Source organism: Lissotriton helveticus, chromosome 12 (assembly GCF_964261635.1).
Source record: "Lissotriton helveticus chromosome 12, aLisHel1.1, whole genome shotgun sequence".
NCBI classification, from domain to species: Eukaryota; Metazoa; Chordata; class Amphibia; order Caudata; family Salamandridae; genus Lissotriton; species Lissotriton helveticus.
The window spans coordinates 847062762-847078897 of NC_136073.1; the positions used below are offsets into that span (position 1 = coordinate 847062762).

The 16136-nt window shown below is 46.9% G+C and overlaps 1 protein-coding gene across 1 annotated transcript in view; it reads right to left on the reverse strand.

The window, feature by feature from the left end:
• UNC13A (unc-13 homolog A) overlaps positions 1-16136 on the reverse strand; it is a 173247-nt gene that overhangs the window by 32258 nt on the left and 124853 nt on the right. The window contains exon 34 of the mRNA XM_078671634.1: positions 5720-5776. Within this exon, the coding sequence (XP_078527760.1) occupies positions 5720-5776 (57 nt within the window). The remainder of the gene's footprint in view (positions 1-5719; positions 5777-16136) is intronic.

A 16136-nucleotide genomic window follows, 5' to 3' on the forward strand; every position in this document is an offset into this window, starting at 1 on the left:
GTTTTTGGGCCAGACAGTGGAGTCGCTCCTCTTCTTTGGAAGGATGTGGAGGAGCGTAGAAGGTGGGCAAGGTGACAGATTAGCCCACATGAAATGGTGTGACCACTTGTGGCAACAAAGAGGCCCTATTGCGAAGCATCAGTTTGTATGGGTAAACCAAGAAAAATGGATACGTGGATGACAAAAGCCTGCAGCCTGCTCAGCTCCGGGCAGATGTAATTGCCATGAAAATGGCTGCTTTAATTGTGAGCAGCCAGAGGGGACAATTGTGCCGAGGCTAGAAAGAAGCACACATCAAGAATGGGAGAATAAAATTAAGGTCCTTTTATTATGCCACTGGGAATAATAAAAGGCGAAGGGGGAAACATGAACAAGGCCCTGCAAAAATCTATTTACAGTATGGGACTTAAATAAAAAGGGTTGGTCTGGCAGCCGCAAGAAGGCAGACAGAGCAGAAAGATAACCCTTCAGAGTACCCAAAGCAGAGCCCTGCTGGGCAAGGGTAGGAATAAGAAGCAAAACATCAGAAAGGGAGGGAGAAAGCAGATCAATGGACTTTTCTGTACAATAGGATACAAATAGCTTCCAACGGCAAGAGTATACTGTCTTGGTAAAGGAATACCTGGTTGCCAGAATAACCTCGCAGACTTTGGGAGGAAAATCGAAAGCTGTCAACTGCCGCCGCTCAATCTCCACGCAAGAAGGCGTAGAGTTGACAGGTTCGTGTGGAGGACCCGCCCATGCTGCTACAACAGAAGATCCTCCAGAAGGGGCAACCTGATTGGAAGATCGGTGGCCATGCTCAGTAGCCGGGGATGCCAAACTCTGAGCCCAGTCCAGAGCCAGAAGGATGACTTAGCCCCACTCGTTCCTGATCTTCTTGAGAACTCTGGGCAGTAGTGGTATGGGCCGAAAGGCATACAGGAGACCTGAGCTCCACTCGAGACAAAAAGCGTCTCCATGCGAGTGCAACCATGGAAACTCCAGGGCACAAAACTGCTAAGATTGCGCATTCTCGGTCGAAGAGAACAGATCTAACCAAAGTGCTCCTCACTGCTGAAAGACCATGCACCACCTCTGATTGGAAACCCCATTCGCGATCCGCTAGGCATTGACGGCTGAGTTTGTCGCCCTGGCATTCAGGGAACCTGCCAGCTGTTGAACCACCAGGGAAATGCACTGTTGTTCCAGCCATGCCCAGAGAAGCAAGGCCTCTTGACTAAGGGTCCATGACCCCACCCCAACCTGTCTGCTGCAGTACCACATGGTGGTGGTGTGGTCTATGAACACCTGTAACAGCCTTTCCATGATGGGCGGTAGAAAAGCCTACAATGCCAATTGGATCGCTCGCAGTTCCAACAGCTTGACGTGGAACTCAGAGTCTGCTGCAGACCAGAGTCGTCTGATCTCCACTTCACCCAGATGTGTGCCTCATCCCAGGAGTGACGCACCCGTCACTACTGTGAGATCCTCGTTGGGGAAGGGAGAGGGGTCTGTCTCTGACTCAATCGCGGTTTGCTAGCCACCATTGCAAATCCTTCGCAGTCCTCTCCGAGATCTGGGCCAGGTCGGAGAGATTCCCATGATGCTGTGCCCACTGGAACTTCAGGTCCCACTGCAAAGCCTGCATATGCCATCTGGCGTGTGTGACCAGCATGTGAAGTCCAGGATGGAGGCAGTAACATCAGTATAATAGCCTGAATATCCTGGACTCGCTGCTCAGGAGGATAAGCCCAAAACTGCACTGTATCTAGAACAGTTCCGATTAAAGGGAACATCTGAGAGGGAGTCAGGTGTGACTTTGACACGCTGATAGTGAACCCCAGCAAATGCAGGAGACCTGCTGTAGCCTGGAGGTAGGAGACGACAGTCTGGGGTGACCCCCCCCCCCCCCGGTGACAGCCAGTCATTGAGATAGGTGAAGACTGACATCCCTGATCTCCACAGATGAGCTGCAACATCCGCCATCACTTTTCTGAACACCAGAGGAGCGCGGGTAAGGCCAAAAAGCAGCACAGTGAACGGAATTTGCTGTGGCCTACTGTGAACCGCAGATGACGACGGCGGGACCCGGCAGGACGGGGATATGAAAATAAGCGTCCTGCAAGTCCAACGCTACCATCCAGTCTTCTGGATCGAGGGCACACAAAACCTGAACTGGTGTGAGCATTTTGAATTTCTCCTTTTTTAGGTTGAGGGCTAGGAGGTCTAGGACAGGACAAATGTCATTGTCCTTTCTGGGGACCAGAAAGTATCGGGAATAACAAACACAGCCTACTACTGGCCCCGGAACCCTCTCTATGGCTTCTATGGCCAACAGAGCCATGAGTTCCTCACGGAGCAAGGACAAATGATCCTTTATCAGTCTGTTGTAAGATGGAGTCATGGAGGGAAGGGTGGGCTTGAAGGAGAGGGAGTAGCCCCTTTGGACAATCTGCAAAACACATTTGCCTGATGTTATGGACTGCCAGTGGTAGAGGTGCTACCTGAACCACAAGGCCGGTAGGACCAGCGCAATCGTCCATGCAGAGGCTGGGAATCTTGCACGGCTCGGGGCTGGGATAGGGTTGGCGTTTTTGAAAACTCCTTCCCGAAGCAGCGAAAGGCTGACCAGGGAGGATGTGGGGCAGCCAAGAGGCCCAAGGATTTAGCTGTAGCCTGTACATCCTTAAATCACTCCAGCGCCAAGTCTGCCTGGTCTCCGAAGAGACGAGTGCCACCGAAGGGCAAGTCTATAAGGGAAGCTTGAACATCCCCCCCCCCCCCCACCCCGAGAAGCCAGTTCTTTTCAGCCTGGCGTGGTGCCTCAAGGCCACTGTTGAGGAAACCGCTCACCTGCAATTCGGTCGGGTACAGACCACAACGTGTCATGAACTTTGCTGCATCTCTCCCGTCTGTAACAGTTTGGGAGAAGATCGCCCGTGCCTCCTCCAGGACCTGCGGCAGCACTTGTGCAACCATATCCCACAGCGTTTGGGAATACCTGCACAATATGCCTGATGTGGTGTTGACGGACTGCAACACCAGGCTGGCGGAAGAAGACATTTTCTTACCCAAGGAGTCCAGCTTCTTGGATTCCCTGTCTGGGGGTGTGGTAGGTAATGTGCCCTAGGATGTGGAAGCTTGGACCACCAAGCTCTCCGGGGTAGAGTGTTGGGTGAGGAAGTTTGGGTCCCCAGGAGCGGTGGGTGGCAATGGGCAGTCATCCTTTTCACAGGAGCCCCTGTGGTGGTTGTGAACAGGATTCTCAGGAGGATGTCTGTGAGGGTCTCATTGAATAGGAGTAGGGGTTCTGAGGAGGAGACTCACGGTTGCAGCACTTCAGGCAAGAGATTAGTTTCGACAGCCACCGAGAGCAGCTGAAGGTCAAGAACCTCTGCTGCTCTCCGCACCATCATAGCATAAGAAGCTCCCTCCTCAATAGCCACGGTAGAGGGAGAAAGCATGCTCAGATTTGTAGAGGTAGCCAGTCTGCTAGCATTACCCTGTTCCTCACAACAGGCCATTTGAGACTTGTGTGGCTGGTATTCTAGAGGTCTTCGCGACCCCTCCCAATCCTTCCAGAGGCCAAGCCCAGAGGAATAGGGCTTAGGATCCGAGGGTCATCCTTGCGCTGGAGTTGGCGTCGGCTATGCCCCTCAGGCTCCGTGTCAGACTCAGAATGATAATGGGGCTGGCGCCCCCGGTGCGTGCCAGCGGCGCTGGGAGCATCCGTATCAAGACTGGCATTGGGGAAGGTCGAAGTGGTGTTACCGGCCCCGATCCAATCCATTATTGAATCTATGGTGGCCCACTGGTGCCGGACCCACAGGCGTGGAATCAGATAGGCCACACTGACCCTGCGGGGCCCAAAGAGTCCTAGATTGAGTCGGGCCGCCCAAATATGAGACACAGGGCCTCGTACAATTATTTTAAGTTGGTCGCTGGTCGCTTCGGCTCCCATATATTCCGGGAGGCGTGGAGCAGACCCAGGCTCCGAAGAATCAGGCCTCGGATGCTCCTTTGTCACAAGGAGCAGAAGAAGATCACTTTGACTTCTTACTCTTCTTCTTGTGCCTCTTAACTGAATGTCCGACGATCTCAAATGGGACGAAGAGTACTTCGGATTCAGTTAATGATCCCAGGACCTTCCTCTTGACCGGGACCTTGACTTCCACAGAGTCACGTGCCGAGCCGTTAGCAGCTTCAGGGACCGCGTCCTCAAAGCCTTCGGCACCATGGCCCGGGAATTAGCGCATAACTTGATTTTGTACTAAGCTCCAGGCACCACAGACAGATAAGGAGTGGATCTGTTGCCGACATCGCCTGGTGATAGGCTCCGCAGGTCCTGTCCTCATTGATGACATCCTCTACACAGCAGGAGGAAATCTCAAAAATCAGACGACAAAAGTCACAAAATTCCCGTCAAAAACCTACAGAGGGGTATCTCTTCTCCAGATCAGCGCTGGCTGGAGCAAAGAGAAAAGTACCGACGTCAGCACGTGTGGGTGGCACCTTTATAGGTACTACGACATCACTCCGGTGCAGACAACTGACGCGCAGCCGACCAATGCCACCTACCGACATGCAGGGGCACTGCTTGGAAAATCTTCCAGATCCAGTCTGGTGGCTAGAAAATTCAAGGTAAGGAATCTGCGGCTAGAAGTCTCTATCAGTTTGCAGTACTCTGCTTCATTACAGAGGTTTCCAAAGTGGGCTGACCACCTTAATGTCTCCTTGGGTCAAAAACTCTTTTCACTGTCCTGGAGAGGACCATCAACGTCAAACGTTTAATCACTAGGGGAGTTTCATGCAGTGACCCAGCTCTTAAAAAATAACTCTAGGAGCCCCCTCCACTGCTCCAGAGCACCAGGCACAACAGAATCTGCTCACTCAAAGTAGCGCAAGACCTCAGTCCAGTATTTAGCGGATACCATGAAGTTTCACCCATTGTTCCCAGGACTCCTGTCTCTACTGGAGAAGTCACTATCCGTAATACATTTCCAAATGTTTTCAATTGTTCTTTCAGTTGCTGGGAAGTTTCTGCAATTTAATCAGGGAATTCCTCATTTCAATATATGCAATCAACCCATTAAGAGTAACACACCAACGTCACTGGGCAGTAAAAAGTGTTACTCTCTTTGAAGGTAAATTTGATAGTTACATTGACTAATCAGAGCAATTAGACACTCATAGAAACCTATGGTGCACCATTTGAAAGCCCAAGACAATCATAAAAACCCATAACTAACCCAAAAATGTCCACGTCTTTTTCGAATGAAAGGAACCCTCCCCCCCGCCTCGTGCAGTCCATAGACTTTGAACCCCATCATTATCATTCAGCCTTTTTTGTTGAGTGATGCTGGTATTTTAAGATAAGAAACATTTCCATTATACGAGCCAGAAGTCAAAGACTTCTACAGATATGACAGAGTTTGCTCAGAGTCTCCAGATTTGGAACTTAAAAGTATTTTTAAATTACCAGATGTCCCGTTTGTTTCCCTTTAAGTTATCCTTGAACTCCTCCCTCAAATAAGAGAAATCACTAGTATTGCACCTGGCTCCCCATCTCACTATTCAATTCCATATTTTCTTTCATGGAGCTAATTCACTTTCAGCACATTAGCAAGAAAAGTATTTAGACTGTGAAAAAAGGTGGAATGACTTGCGAAAATGTAGATAGGAATTTTATTCATTTTGCTTCAAAAACACACCTGAAGCTCTTCTGCCCCTATCTTACCTTAAGCTTGGAAAGCTGTCCCAGTTCCTTGGCTGCGTTGAATATCAGCTGTGTGCCCTGTGGTGCAGAAAAGGAAAACACAAAAGATACACACCTTCTTTAGTAGAAGTGACCATTCTTGTGCCCCTTTGACCGTTCATCGTCCCGTCTCTGTATGGCTATTACATGTTGCTGTTCTCAGCCATCACAAGAGGGACGGAAGGTCAGAAAATCTCTTAATATTTATTATAGGGTTCATTACTTTGCAATTTAGAGCCGGGTCCAAGAGATTTAGATTTTGAGATGTATGTGCTTGTCCTAATATTTCCCTCCACATGGTGAAAGATAAAGCCCTTCCTGCAAGCGCTCCATCTTGGCTTTAACATTGGCTCTTAAAGGTTCAGGTGCTTATTTAGAGCTTGGCGGGCAGGAACCCCATGAAATATGTGGTGCATGCCCAAGCTGCAACATTATAGGCACCACTGGCTATAATACAATTGTAATATGGCTGAGGGGACATCCTTCATATTTGTGATGAAGCACCCTGTTCGGTAAACTCAAAATAAGGCTGCGAGTCTTGTCCCGGATTTAGAAAGGTCTGTAGGAAACCTCAAATGGCTAACTCAATGGAAGTACTGTCCCAAGCTAGTTTGGAGTTCTTTGTTCTTCCTTCAGAAATGTGACCACTAAGCTCCTGAGAGTTGTAGTAGTTCCCAGCTGCACCTTGGTATACAGGGAACTCTGAGTTGCAGAGTTCATTCTTGCAGTGGAAATGTCTGCCTTTTCTTCCTTTACTCCTACCGTACGAGTGTTCTATGGAGTGTTTCAACACATATTCATTTCTGGGAGTATAATATTTTACCATAAGCCCAGTAATGGACTAAGGAACATCTTGTGAATGACACAATACTATTCAATCCTCCTTTGACTGATCATCAAACCTTGCTCCCAATAAATTCTGTCTAAATGTTGCCACACTGTAAGAAGAAACCACTGTCAACATTAGGAGAATCTAAAGGACTGACAGGATGAGAGGCCGCCACCCCCTGAATGTCCCATGCAGTGAGGTTACCATTACTTGAATCTGCCATTCAAATTGTTGGCACCAGGAAGTGGGCTTGACATGATGGAATATAAAACAATTCAGGTTCCCACCAACAGAATGTTATAGTAAGTACAGTAACCAGAACACACACGTGATGGGAAGTGGAGCAGCCACCTCACAAAAATGAGAGTTTGAGGTCACCAACATCACTTGGATGAGACAGGTGTGATTTCCATTACTTAAAAGTAGTGGGAATTTGCCATCACTTGCATATGACATGAAGCAAAGTTGACAACACTGGACTATGAGAAGGACTGAGGGATCCAAACCCTTTAGTAGAACAAACCATGAAGTTCCCAACACATAGGGATGACGGTAAATGAAGTGGCCCAACCTAGATATCACAATAGGTGAGTCTGACATCACTTGGATAGGACAGGAAGTGTAATTGCCGCCATTTGCTAGAGACGGAACAGAAACACTGAGCTCCACCATGTGCTATAGAACGAAGTTGACACCGCTTGGCGTCAATGGGAAGGAAGCTGCCACCATCTGAGGAAGGTAACAAGAATGGAGGCTTCCACTACTTAGGGAATGATAAAGTGGTTACCCACACACACTGAATATAATAAAAAAAGAAGGGGTATTATTTCTACTGCTGCTTGGAGTGATGCTACATGCAGTGGTCATCTTTGGTGCTGTTGTAGTGGGAAGTGATACTGATTAACAATTTGAAATTGTGAAAAGAATCATGTTTCTTTGGGGGTCAAAATATCAATCAATAATCTTGATCACAATGTGGTGAAAAGGTAAACAGAATTATGGGTGCCCTTTTCCCATTTTACAATCCCACCCACAAAAGGGATGCTAAATTGCTTAAGGTTGTGCAGCTACTTTTCGTATTGCTAAACATGCTGCACAAGACCAAACCACTTCCAACAGCAAAAACAGTACTGTCGACAAAACAACGTACAGCCACAAGGGAGATTAAAATTGGATAAGAACAACAAGAGCATGAGAGAAGAGAGCCACAGAGGTAATAAACACAGGGTGGGTTAGAAAGCTGTCAGGTAACAAACCACACAAAAGAGACAAAGCGTTCTGACGGAGACCTCCATAAGGTCCTCATTCCCAAGGATATCCAACCTGCGAGTAGTAAGACCCAACGCCGGCCCTCAAAATCTATAATCAGAGTGAGGGAACATAATCAAGATTGTCTCCTGAGATGGAGAATTCCCCAATGTGAATGCTAAAGTTGGCTTCCCTTAGGGTTGCAGGCAATAATTCTTCAGTGCCCATCACCAGAAGAGAAACTGGCATGTCAGGGAATGTAAAACGCTGCAATGTTCAGTCGAGAGAAATTATGATTGAGGCAACCCCCAGAATTATATCTAAAATACTAATGTAAGGAAGACTAAAAACACAGCATTTAACATCTGCAAAGTCTTGTTTCTAAAATGAGATAACAAGTCACTCCATCTCCATCTTTTCTATGGCTCGAGTTACCAGGCACATGGTGGAAAAGCCGTGTGGGTAATAGTTTAATTTGTTTCTCTGTCAAACGCGGAGAATGCATCCTTTTCTGCTAACATTCCCCATATGCACGTGAATACATTTCAAAGGTTGCAATAACAAATGCGTAACACCACACACGAGGGATGTTTAGTGGACAGAAAGAAAATACACTCATGCTTTAGAGTTGTTCTAAGTGCAACTCTTCATCAATTTTTAGTAATGCGTTTAAGCGGACCCACAGTTAAGCAGTAATATTTAGAGGCAAGCCACAGACTTTAAAAGGCTAATGAAACTGGGGGAGAATCGGTCACTTCCAAGGCTAGTTCGGCAAAGGACTTTCTGTGATATAATGCTCCAAGCTGAAGCAGTCCTTCCCTGATAGTATCAGACGGATTTGAGTTCAAAGGCCTCTACTGAGCACTCTGCATATTTTGCAGCGGCCTTACACCTCAGACATTACCCAAGATGCCTGTCAACACCTTTAGTAACCTGCCTTTCTCCTAATGTCTCCTCAGAACCCAGGAAGGAATAGGAGAAGTCAAGAGAACAAATACTCTATCTTCCTTAACGTAGTCATATGTATTTCAGCCACAGATCCTGTTCGGTCTCTTGCTCTTTCATGGTCCCTGGAAAGTCCAAAAGTGCTACACGAGTTATGTTCAACCTGTCTTGAATCTACATGGTTACCACAGAAGCTCTAATGCCCCCCAGCCTTCAGTTTGGTTGCGTGTCATTTGGGCCCAGGTAACATAATATATTAAGGTTAAGCAAAAAATGCAGCAAATACATTTTTGTTATGGGAAGAATGGAATAATGAGGGATTTACCCGCAACATAGTTTGGGTTAAATTCCATAAGGATTTCCACCATCAGAGTTTTTGCTCCATATTTAGCTTCTTACAAAAATCTACTCATTTATTTCACAGTTGAATAAAGCAACATTAGTTTGTTCAGTCCCATATTCCAAAAACAGTTCAAAACCAGTTTGCTCCATGTGTGCCTTAGTGCAAATCTTAATGCATTACTTTTTTTATTTTATGAGAAATCTACTCTCAAGTGTCACGTATAACTTCATGGCTATTTCTTGCGTGCTCAAAATCAAAAATGTCAGGGACAAGACGATAACACCTATTGGTAAAAGAGTGCCAGGGCCCATCATGCCCTAAACAGGCCCTCAGCTCAGAGGACCATGAGAGAAGTATTTTACAGCACAGGATGAGTGTAAGAATTTTGCTCAATACTGGTGATGGAGCGTTCAGCCCCCCTTGACATTGCGAGAGGGCCAAATATGCTGCTTGTAAATTAAATCTGTTGCCTTTGTTGATCACAACCACCATTAATCGGCAGACGCCTGTGTTTCATTTCTCTAGAACCTGCTACAAGACAGACCGCATGGGGTTCAGCACTTTCCTTCGTATGATGGTTCTGCGCATGCAGGTAGGGACGCTGGGTAAGACACAGTGAGGAAAGACACAATTCGTTTTGAACAAAGACCAACAGACAGGATTAGCCACAGGTTAGTGGACGCCCCTCCAGAAAGCACAGGACGACGGTCACCAGACTGCAGAGAAAGCACACAGGCAAAGAACAGAAGCAGAGGCAGCCCCATGGGAGACAAAAACAAGAGCTAGAAGAAAAAAAAGGATGGGGTTCTTACATCCGCGTGGCAGGCGAGCTTCACCCTGCTCTGGAGAAAGAACACAGGTTTACAGTTTGGATAGTGTCGGAAGACCACTGAAAGATACCCTCAACTATCTCTGCTGCTCTAACAAATCATTTTCACCTACCATACCCTGTCCCTCCATATGCTTTCCTGAACCCCTTTCCCTTTCACCCTGACCTTTCACTGAGAGCCTCAACCCATTCCACCTCCCCATCCCATGGAATGCTATGATCTAAACACTGCTCTCTAGTGAAGGAGAAAGTGTAGGAGATTGTACCCTGGATCCACAGGAAATATGTTATATCTACTTGAAGTAGAAACAGTCTGATGCCTTTAGTAGCTTTAACAGATTTTTTTTCTCTGAATCAGTTAGGTTGCTTTCTTAGCAGCTTGAATGAAGCAATTAAAAATGTTTAAAACCAGAAATTTTATATCAATCAGTCTACTAGGTATTGCTTTGTGGTGAGAATTTACTGCAGGTGTGAACAAAATCTGAAGCAGGGTGTGCAGTCCTTTCCGAACCTCCAAATCATGTAACAATAGAAGACATGGTCAAGTTGGGAACAAAGAAACTTCATATATGGAAAAGAGACAAGCCAAGTGATTTAGTTTGAGGGTAGGCCCTAGACTCGTGTGGGAAGATCCTGCTCTCGGGCTACATAAAGTATCCTTGCATGTATGCTAGCATGCTAATAAGGACAATCAAGGGGTGAGAAGAATTCCTATCGTCGGAACAGATCACTTATGGTGTCTAAAGGGACTATTCTCGACTCAGAAACAGACATGTCTCAGGATGGACCGTGGGGAGTTGTCTGCCCTCCTGTAAAGCTCAGGGAATATGTATATGGATTGATTCCGTTGCATAATTATTCTGGTCATGAGGGAGATTTTTGTTGGGTCTGGATTACAAACTGTGTGCATTCAATACAGTTAAGGACTAGAGGGAACACCAATCTACGAGACAAACTTTGAAGGTCCCATCTCAGGAACCAAGCAAACATGGATTGCAGGATAGCAACTTCAGGGCAAATAACATGGGGTCCCTTCACGAGAGATCAAGAATGTGATGGCCTATGACAGCAGATTCTAACCTTTAGTTGGGGAAATGAAAACTACCAGACAGAACAGAAATTCATAGGTTGAGAAGTGCAAGAGCTTCTGGCTAACAGAGGCTTGGCAAAATGGATGGACCAAGGCTGGGTAGTTGGCAAGCAAGCGCTTAGAGATCTGATTTTCTGGGAGATATTCCACTACTGCAGCTTTGAGTAAGTTCTCTCTTCTCACGTTGCGCTTGGGGTGAAGTGAGACAGGGTCTCTTCTCATATGGTGTTCTTCTGTTGCAACCTCATTTATGTCTGATCGAATACATATATTAGTTATCTGAATCGTGTTTCTGTGTGTGTCTCATGTGGGGTATGAGACTGCGATAATTAGCCCACTCCCTGAGGGTAGAGTTCATAGTTGGGCAAACTTGTGCTAGCTGAAGTGTTAAAATGCAGAACTCAGTGGGTTTAGCACTGGGACTAAGGACTACGAGTACCGCTTCAATGTTCTTCCCAAGAGATTCGGAGGTAAGGAGGCAGCAGGGCTTGAGATAAGCAACATTTCGACACTGAGCAGAAGGAATTTGCACCACAAATCACTGACCACTGCTTCAGTCAAGTGCCACCGGGATTGCAAAAGTCAGTCTATTGATTCATACAATCATCTATAAGCTGATTTTCTAACCAGTAGGATTTTTATTTAAATGACAGAAATAAAGGCCAAAAATGCACATTTGCATTTGTCCAATTTAGCGCCTGAGGCACAAAGCTTTCATGTAACACAACCAATTTTATTAAGGTGCATCATCCTAACCTGCAGCCCACCCCGATACCTGTGCTAATGCCCCAGTCCTGACCTGCAGCCCCATTCCGCACCATAATCAATATGTGGAAACGCTCAACTCTGCCCAAATACAGCTCTGGTAAAGCCATTCACTTCTGACCTTAGTGGCCTGCTAGCAGCAATGACCCCTTTTATACTACTGGGTTCACACTCTGCTCTAATAATGTTTTATAACCTTGTAGTGAAAATCAGCTGTGAATACAAGTAGGCTCTAATAATGTTCTTATTCCTGGCCTGCAGTGTCATCTCTCACCTGCCCCATCTCTGGTCGGCAGAACCTTCCCTTGCTGCCACAATACTGTCGCAGAACTTAATTTTACAGATACATTTAATTCCTACCTGCAGATCCCTTCATATTACAATACTGTGTTGGCCCAGTACTACGTCTTGCCTGCAGCAACCCTTGCTCTTTCTTATAACACTGCCCCCAAACACAGATCTTCAGATGCACACCCTTCCATGCAGCAACAATACAGTGCATACAGGCACTTGTACACGCCCACCCCTTTGCAACCCTGCAGCACCGCTTCTATTACACTGCTGTGGCTTCTCAGTTCCACCCCCTTCCTCCCCTGCAAAACTGCGGTTCTATTTCAGCCCCCGCAGCCGGTCTGCCAGGGCACCTGAATCCGGAATGCCCACGCAGTTTTCTAATCTGGGGTGGCACTGAAGGAAAGCGGCGTTATGAACAATCTGCTTCTCCTGCCAGTTTTGCCTGTTTGAATAGAGCTGCCAGCGTGCCTGGCCGCCCTCCCACAAGCCCTCTTTCACAAGCGCCAGGAAATAAAATCTCTCCAGGCCTTCAGGGCATGGCCAGCATTTTTTTTTACTCCGATTTACATTTCAAAATGAAAACTGCTGCCCTGTAAAGATTCCAATATAGATGCTACGCATACAACACAACCGGAGGATTGCAAAACTGCGAAAAGTAAAGAACTCGACTTTAGTTGTCTCAAGTCAAAAGGCTGGGTTTTTTGCACCTAAGAACTTAGGAACGATCCAGAGGCAATTTCTAGCACCACCGGCCCTTCAGGCGGTGGGTATTGGCCTAGGCCTGGCAGGCAGCGACCCTTCAACTTTTTATAACAGGCAAGTGGATATTTTGCACACAGAAAAATGGGGAAATATTATTTCCGCACGGACTTCTATTAAATCAGGGACATTTTCAGGCGGGAGACACTTAAATTAAGCCACGTTTGGTTTCACAAATTGGAAATTTCCCGTTGCATAGCCCTGCACCTTGTAAAGCTATGCAAACCTGGCGCCCATGACAGCCGACCTGAACCAGAAACGGAAGGCTGCAGGTGACCAGCGCACTCTCGCGAGACAAGAGCAGCGTGTCTTACGCGGGAGGGAGACCCGTCTACTTAGCAGCAAATAAGTGTGCTGCAGATAGCTCCCGTGGACAGGGATGTCTTCCTCATCAACTTTACATCCACTAAATTCACAGATTTAAGTCTTGTTGACCGAAAGGAAAGGCGGGCCGACATCGGCCCCCACTTGCCCCGGGTCCCCTGGTGACCCGGAAGTGATTGAGACAATTCCGGGTCACGAAGGGAACAAAGCCCAGGCCGATTAGATCCGGCCTACCCGAAGAAGGGTTAATAGGCCGTGGAGCGCAAGAGTCTGCCTCTGACTCCTGCGCGCCACGGCCTGCCCTTCCAGCCTCTAGGAGGCTGTAACTATTTTTCCCACCCACCATCCCCTGAAGCAGATGATTGTTATTGTGTATTATGAAGGTTTTCACAATTTTGTTACAAATGTTTATGGATGACAAGAGTGTCTGACAATACGTTTTGTTCCTTCGACCTTTCTCCCGTTTTCAGGTAATCAATCGTCGTATTTATTGATATTCCTTGGTCAGGCGGTAAGGTCATGATTGGTGAGCAGTTAATTTAAGGTCCTTAGGGGGCGGCGCCATTCTCGAATGAGGTCGCCCAAAGGGAGGGAACAAGTGGTCTCTCCTAGAACTCCAGGGGCAGTTACAGCCAGTTGGCTACATGGGTGCGGGAGAGGGGAGAGTCACGCTTTCTCTAGGCTGGTTGGCCACCCCGCACGTGCACAATGACACCAGTAAACGGTGCAGAGATGCAAGGGCCCCCTTTAATGGAGTTAATAGAGCATACGGGGGTAACCGAGGGGCCAAAGTACCCTCATGGTAAGTGGGCCCTCTGCGAATGCGCACTTCGACGGAAGGGCGTGGTTAATAGGGCATACGAGGGTAACCGGGGAGGGGGTGTGCACCCACGGTAAACGGTCCCTCTGCACATGCGCACTCCTTCAGGAGGGCGTGATTTCGTGATAAGGATCTGACACCAGTTATTGACCTTGCCGTAGGCCCAAGTAGGTACGCAGAAAAATTAAATATTGTATAATGTGATTGATATGTTAGTTTCGGATAGGAAATACCTTGTACTAGACATATGTTAAGGTTAACCATTTGAATACCTGTATATATCAATTGTAACATTTTCTGCGTAATTGTGTAAATATTGTTTATTTGAATTTATGATTTATTTTGTATGTTTTAATAAATAGGGCCGGGGGGTCGAAAGATCCCCCGCCTTCCAAAGAAATCCCTCTCACGTCCTGTTAATAATGTTGGTTAACGGAAGGGTGGGGGTCCTCCGGCAGTCCCTGGCCATAAGACACACACTAAACATCAGTAGCCGCTGCACGTCCGTCACCAGAGGGCACACCCTCGGCCTAAAGGGAGCACGGAGGTTAAGCCCCCTCTGTTCCGAGCTCAAGTGACACCCACACAGCCTACATCCACCAGTTCCATGTCAACTCAAACCATACATGCCAACATTTTAGGACTGGGAGGTGGGAGATTTAAAGTAAAAAATCGTAGGCACTGTAATGGGGTGTCAAAATGACACTGAGAGTCTCGGACTCAATTACCTCATGCATGCTTCATAAGAAAGAGGTGCCACGGGCACCTGGAGACCACAATGTGCATTTGTCTTCCATAACACATGGCATCTCATGGCCACTTGCAGGGTCCACCTCTTGGAATTAGGGGATCTAATGCAGATACCCGACATGCGCGACAAGTGCAACATCATGCAGGACATATAATATCAAAGGACGCTGAACGAGTGAGCTACAGTTAAACGCCCTGACACATACAGCCTTTAGGCATGCCAAGGACCCGAAGATAAGGAAACCAATGAGGACTAGAGCAGGTCACACCTTGAACCACTCAGAAGCCGGACCGAATGGCGGACTCAATACGCCTCTTTTCCAACATTTATCCAATAAGCAGTAGGTTGGTGGTTGAATCAAACTTGTTACAAACATCTAGCCCTATTATCCTTATAGGTGGTGGGCACCAGTGTTTTTTGTGTGCCCCCTCTCACTGCACAAAAGTGCATGGGCCGTGCCTAACAATCCTGCACTTTTCAGCACCCAGGTAGCTAGTACTTGACTGCAGAATGCAAGTGTTGCCGTTGGTGCATTGGCCCTTCCTGTTCACTTTTTTCATGCTGCTCCCCTGTGTTTTGGTTCTAGTGCCAGCCCTCTTCACCAGGATCCTGTTAACCAGTCTATGGTTGCCATGGGCTAATGAACGTAAGGGTGTTTTATCATTTATCGTTGCTAGATGTTGTGATGCAGTAGTGAGTTAAGAAAACATGAAGTTCAACTTTTTATTCAGGGTGCAGGGATGGCTTCCAACTGCCTTCCAGTCCCCTCAGAGAGAAACTCACTTTCCATATTTTTCTGTTTCCACTCATCATTCTCGCATCACACATATCCTCTGTGACCACATACATACAGCCAGTCATTTCTCCATTACAACTCCTGGTTCAAGGCAAAACAGGATACAAGGTCCTTGAAAGCTTTCCCAAATGTACCTGGCTTGAGGAGCATGTTGGTCTGGTCCTCAGGGTGCTCCAGGCTGGCATTGGACAAAATCATTCCGCAAACATTACGAATTTGTGCATAATTCATGAACTCTGAACATATTTGTTAAAAAATGCTAAATTGATTTAGTGTAACTGCAACAAATGATGGACGGAATGCTGAATGAGTCAAACATTCTCTCCCAGTCAAGAGATCTGGGTTGAATCCATCGTTCTTTTGCCCACTAAGCCAACCCAGTTTGGACCCAGCCATATGCAAATCAGTCTTGACCCTGTGCCTCATGGGAATAGTCAGACTGAAATTGATTTAGTGAGCAAAATTTCTCTTTGTGACAATTGCTCATTTTGGTGTAAAACTTTACCCGCCGCTTATTTCTACCCTGCAGACTCAGCTGCAGTTCTCCCCGCCTACGCCCCGTTAATTACTTAGAAGGTACATCACTGGAGTTGCTTCTAAGAGCAC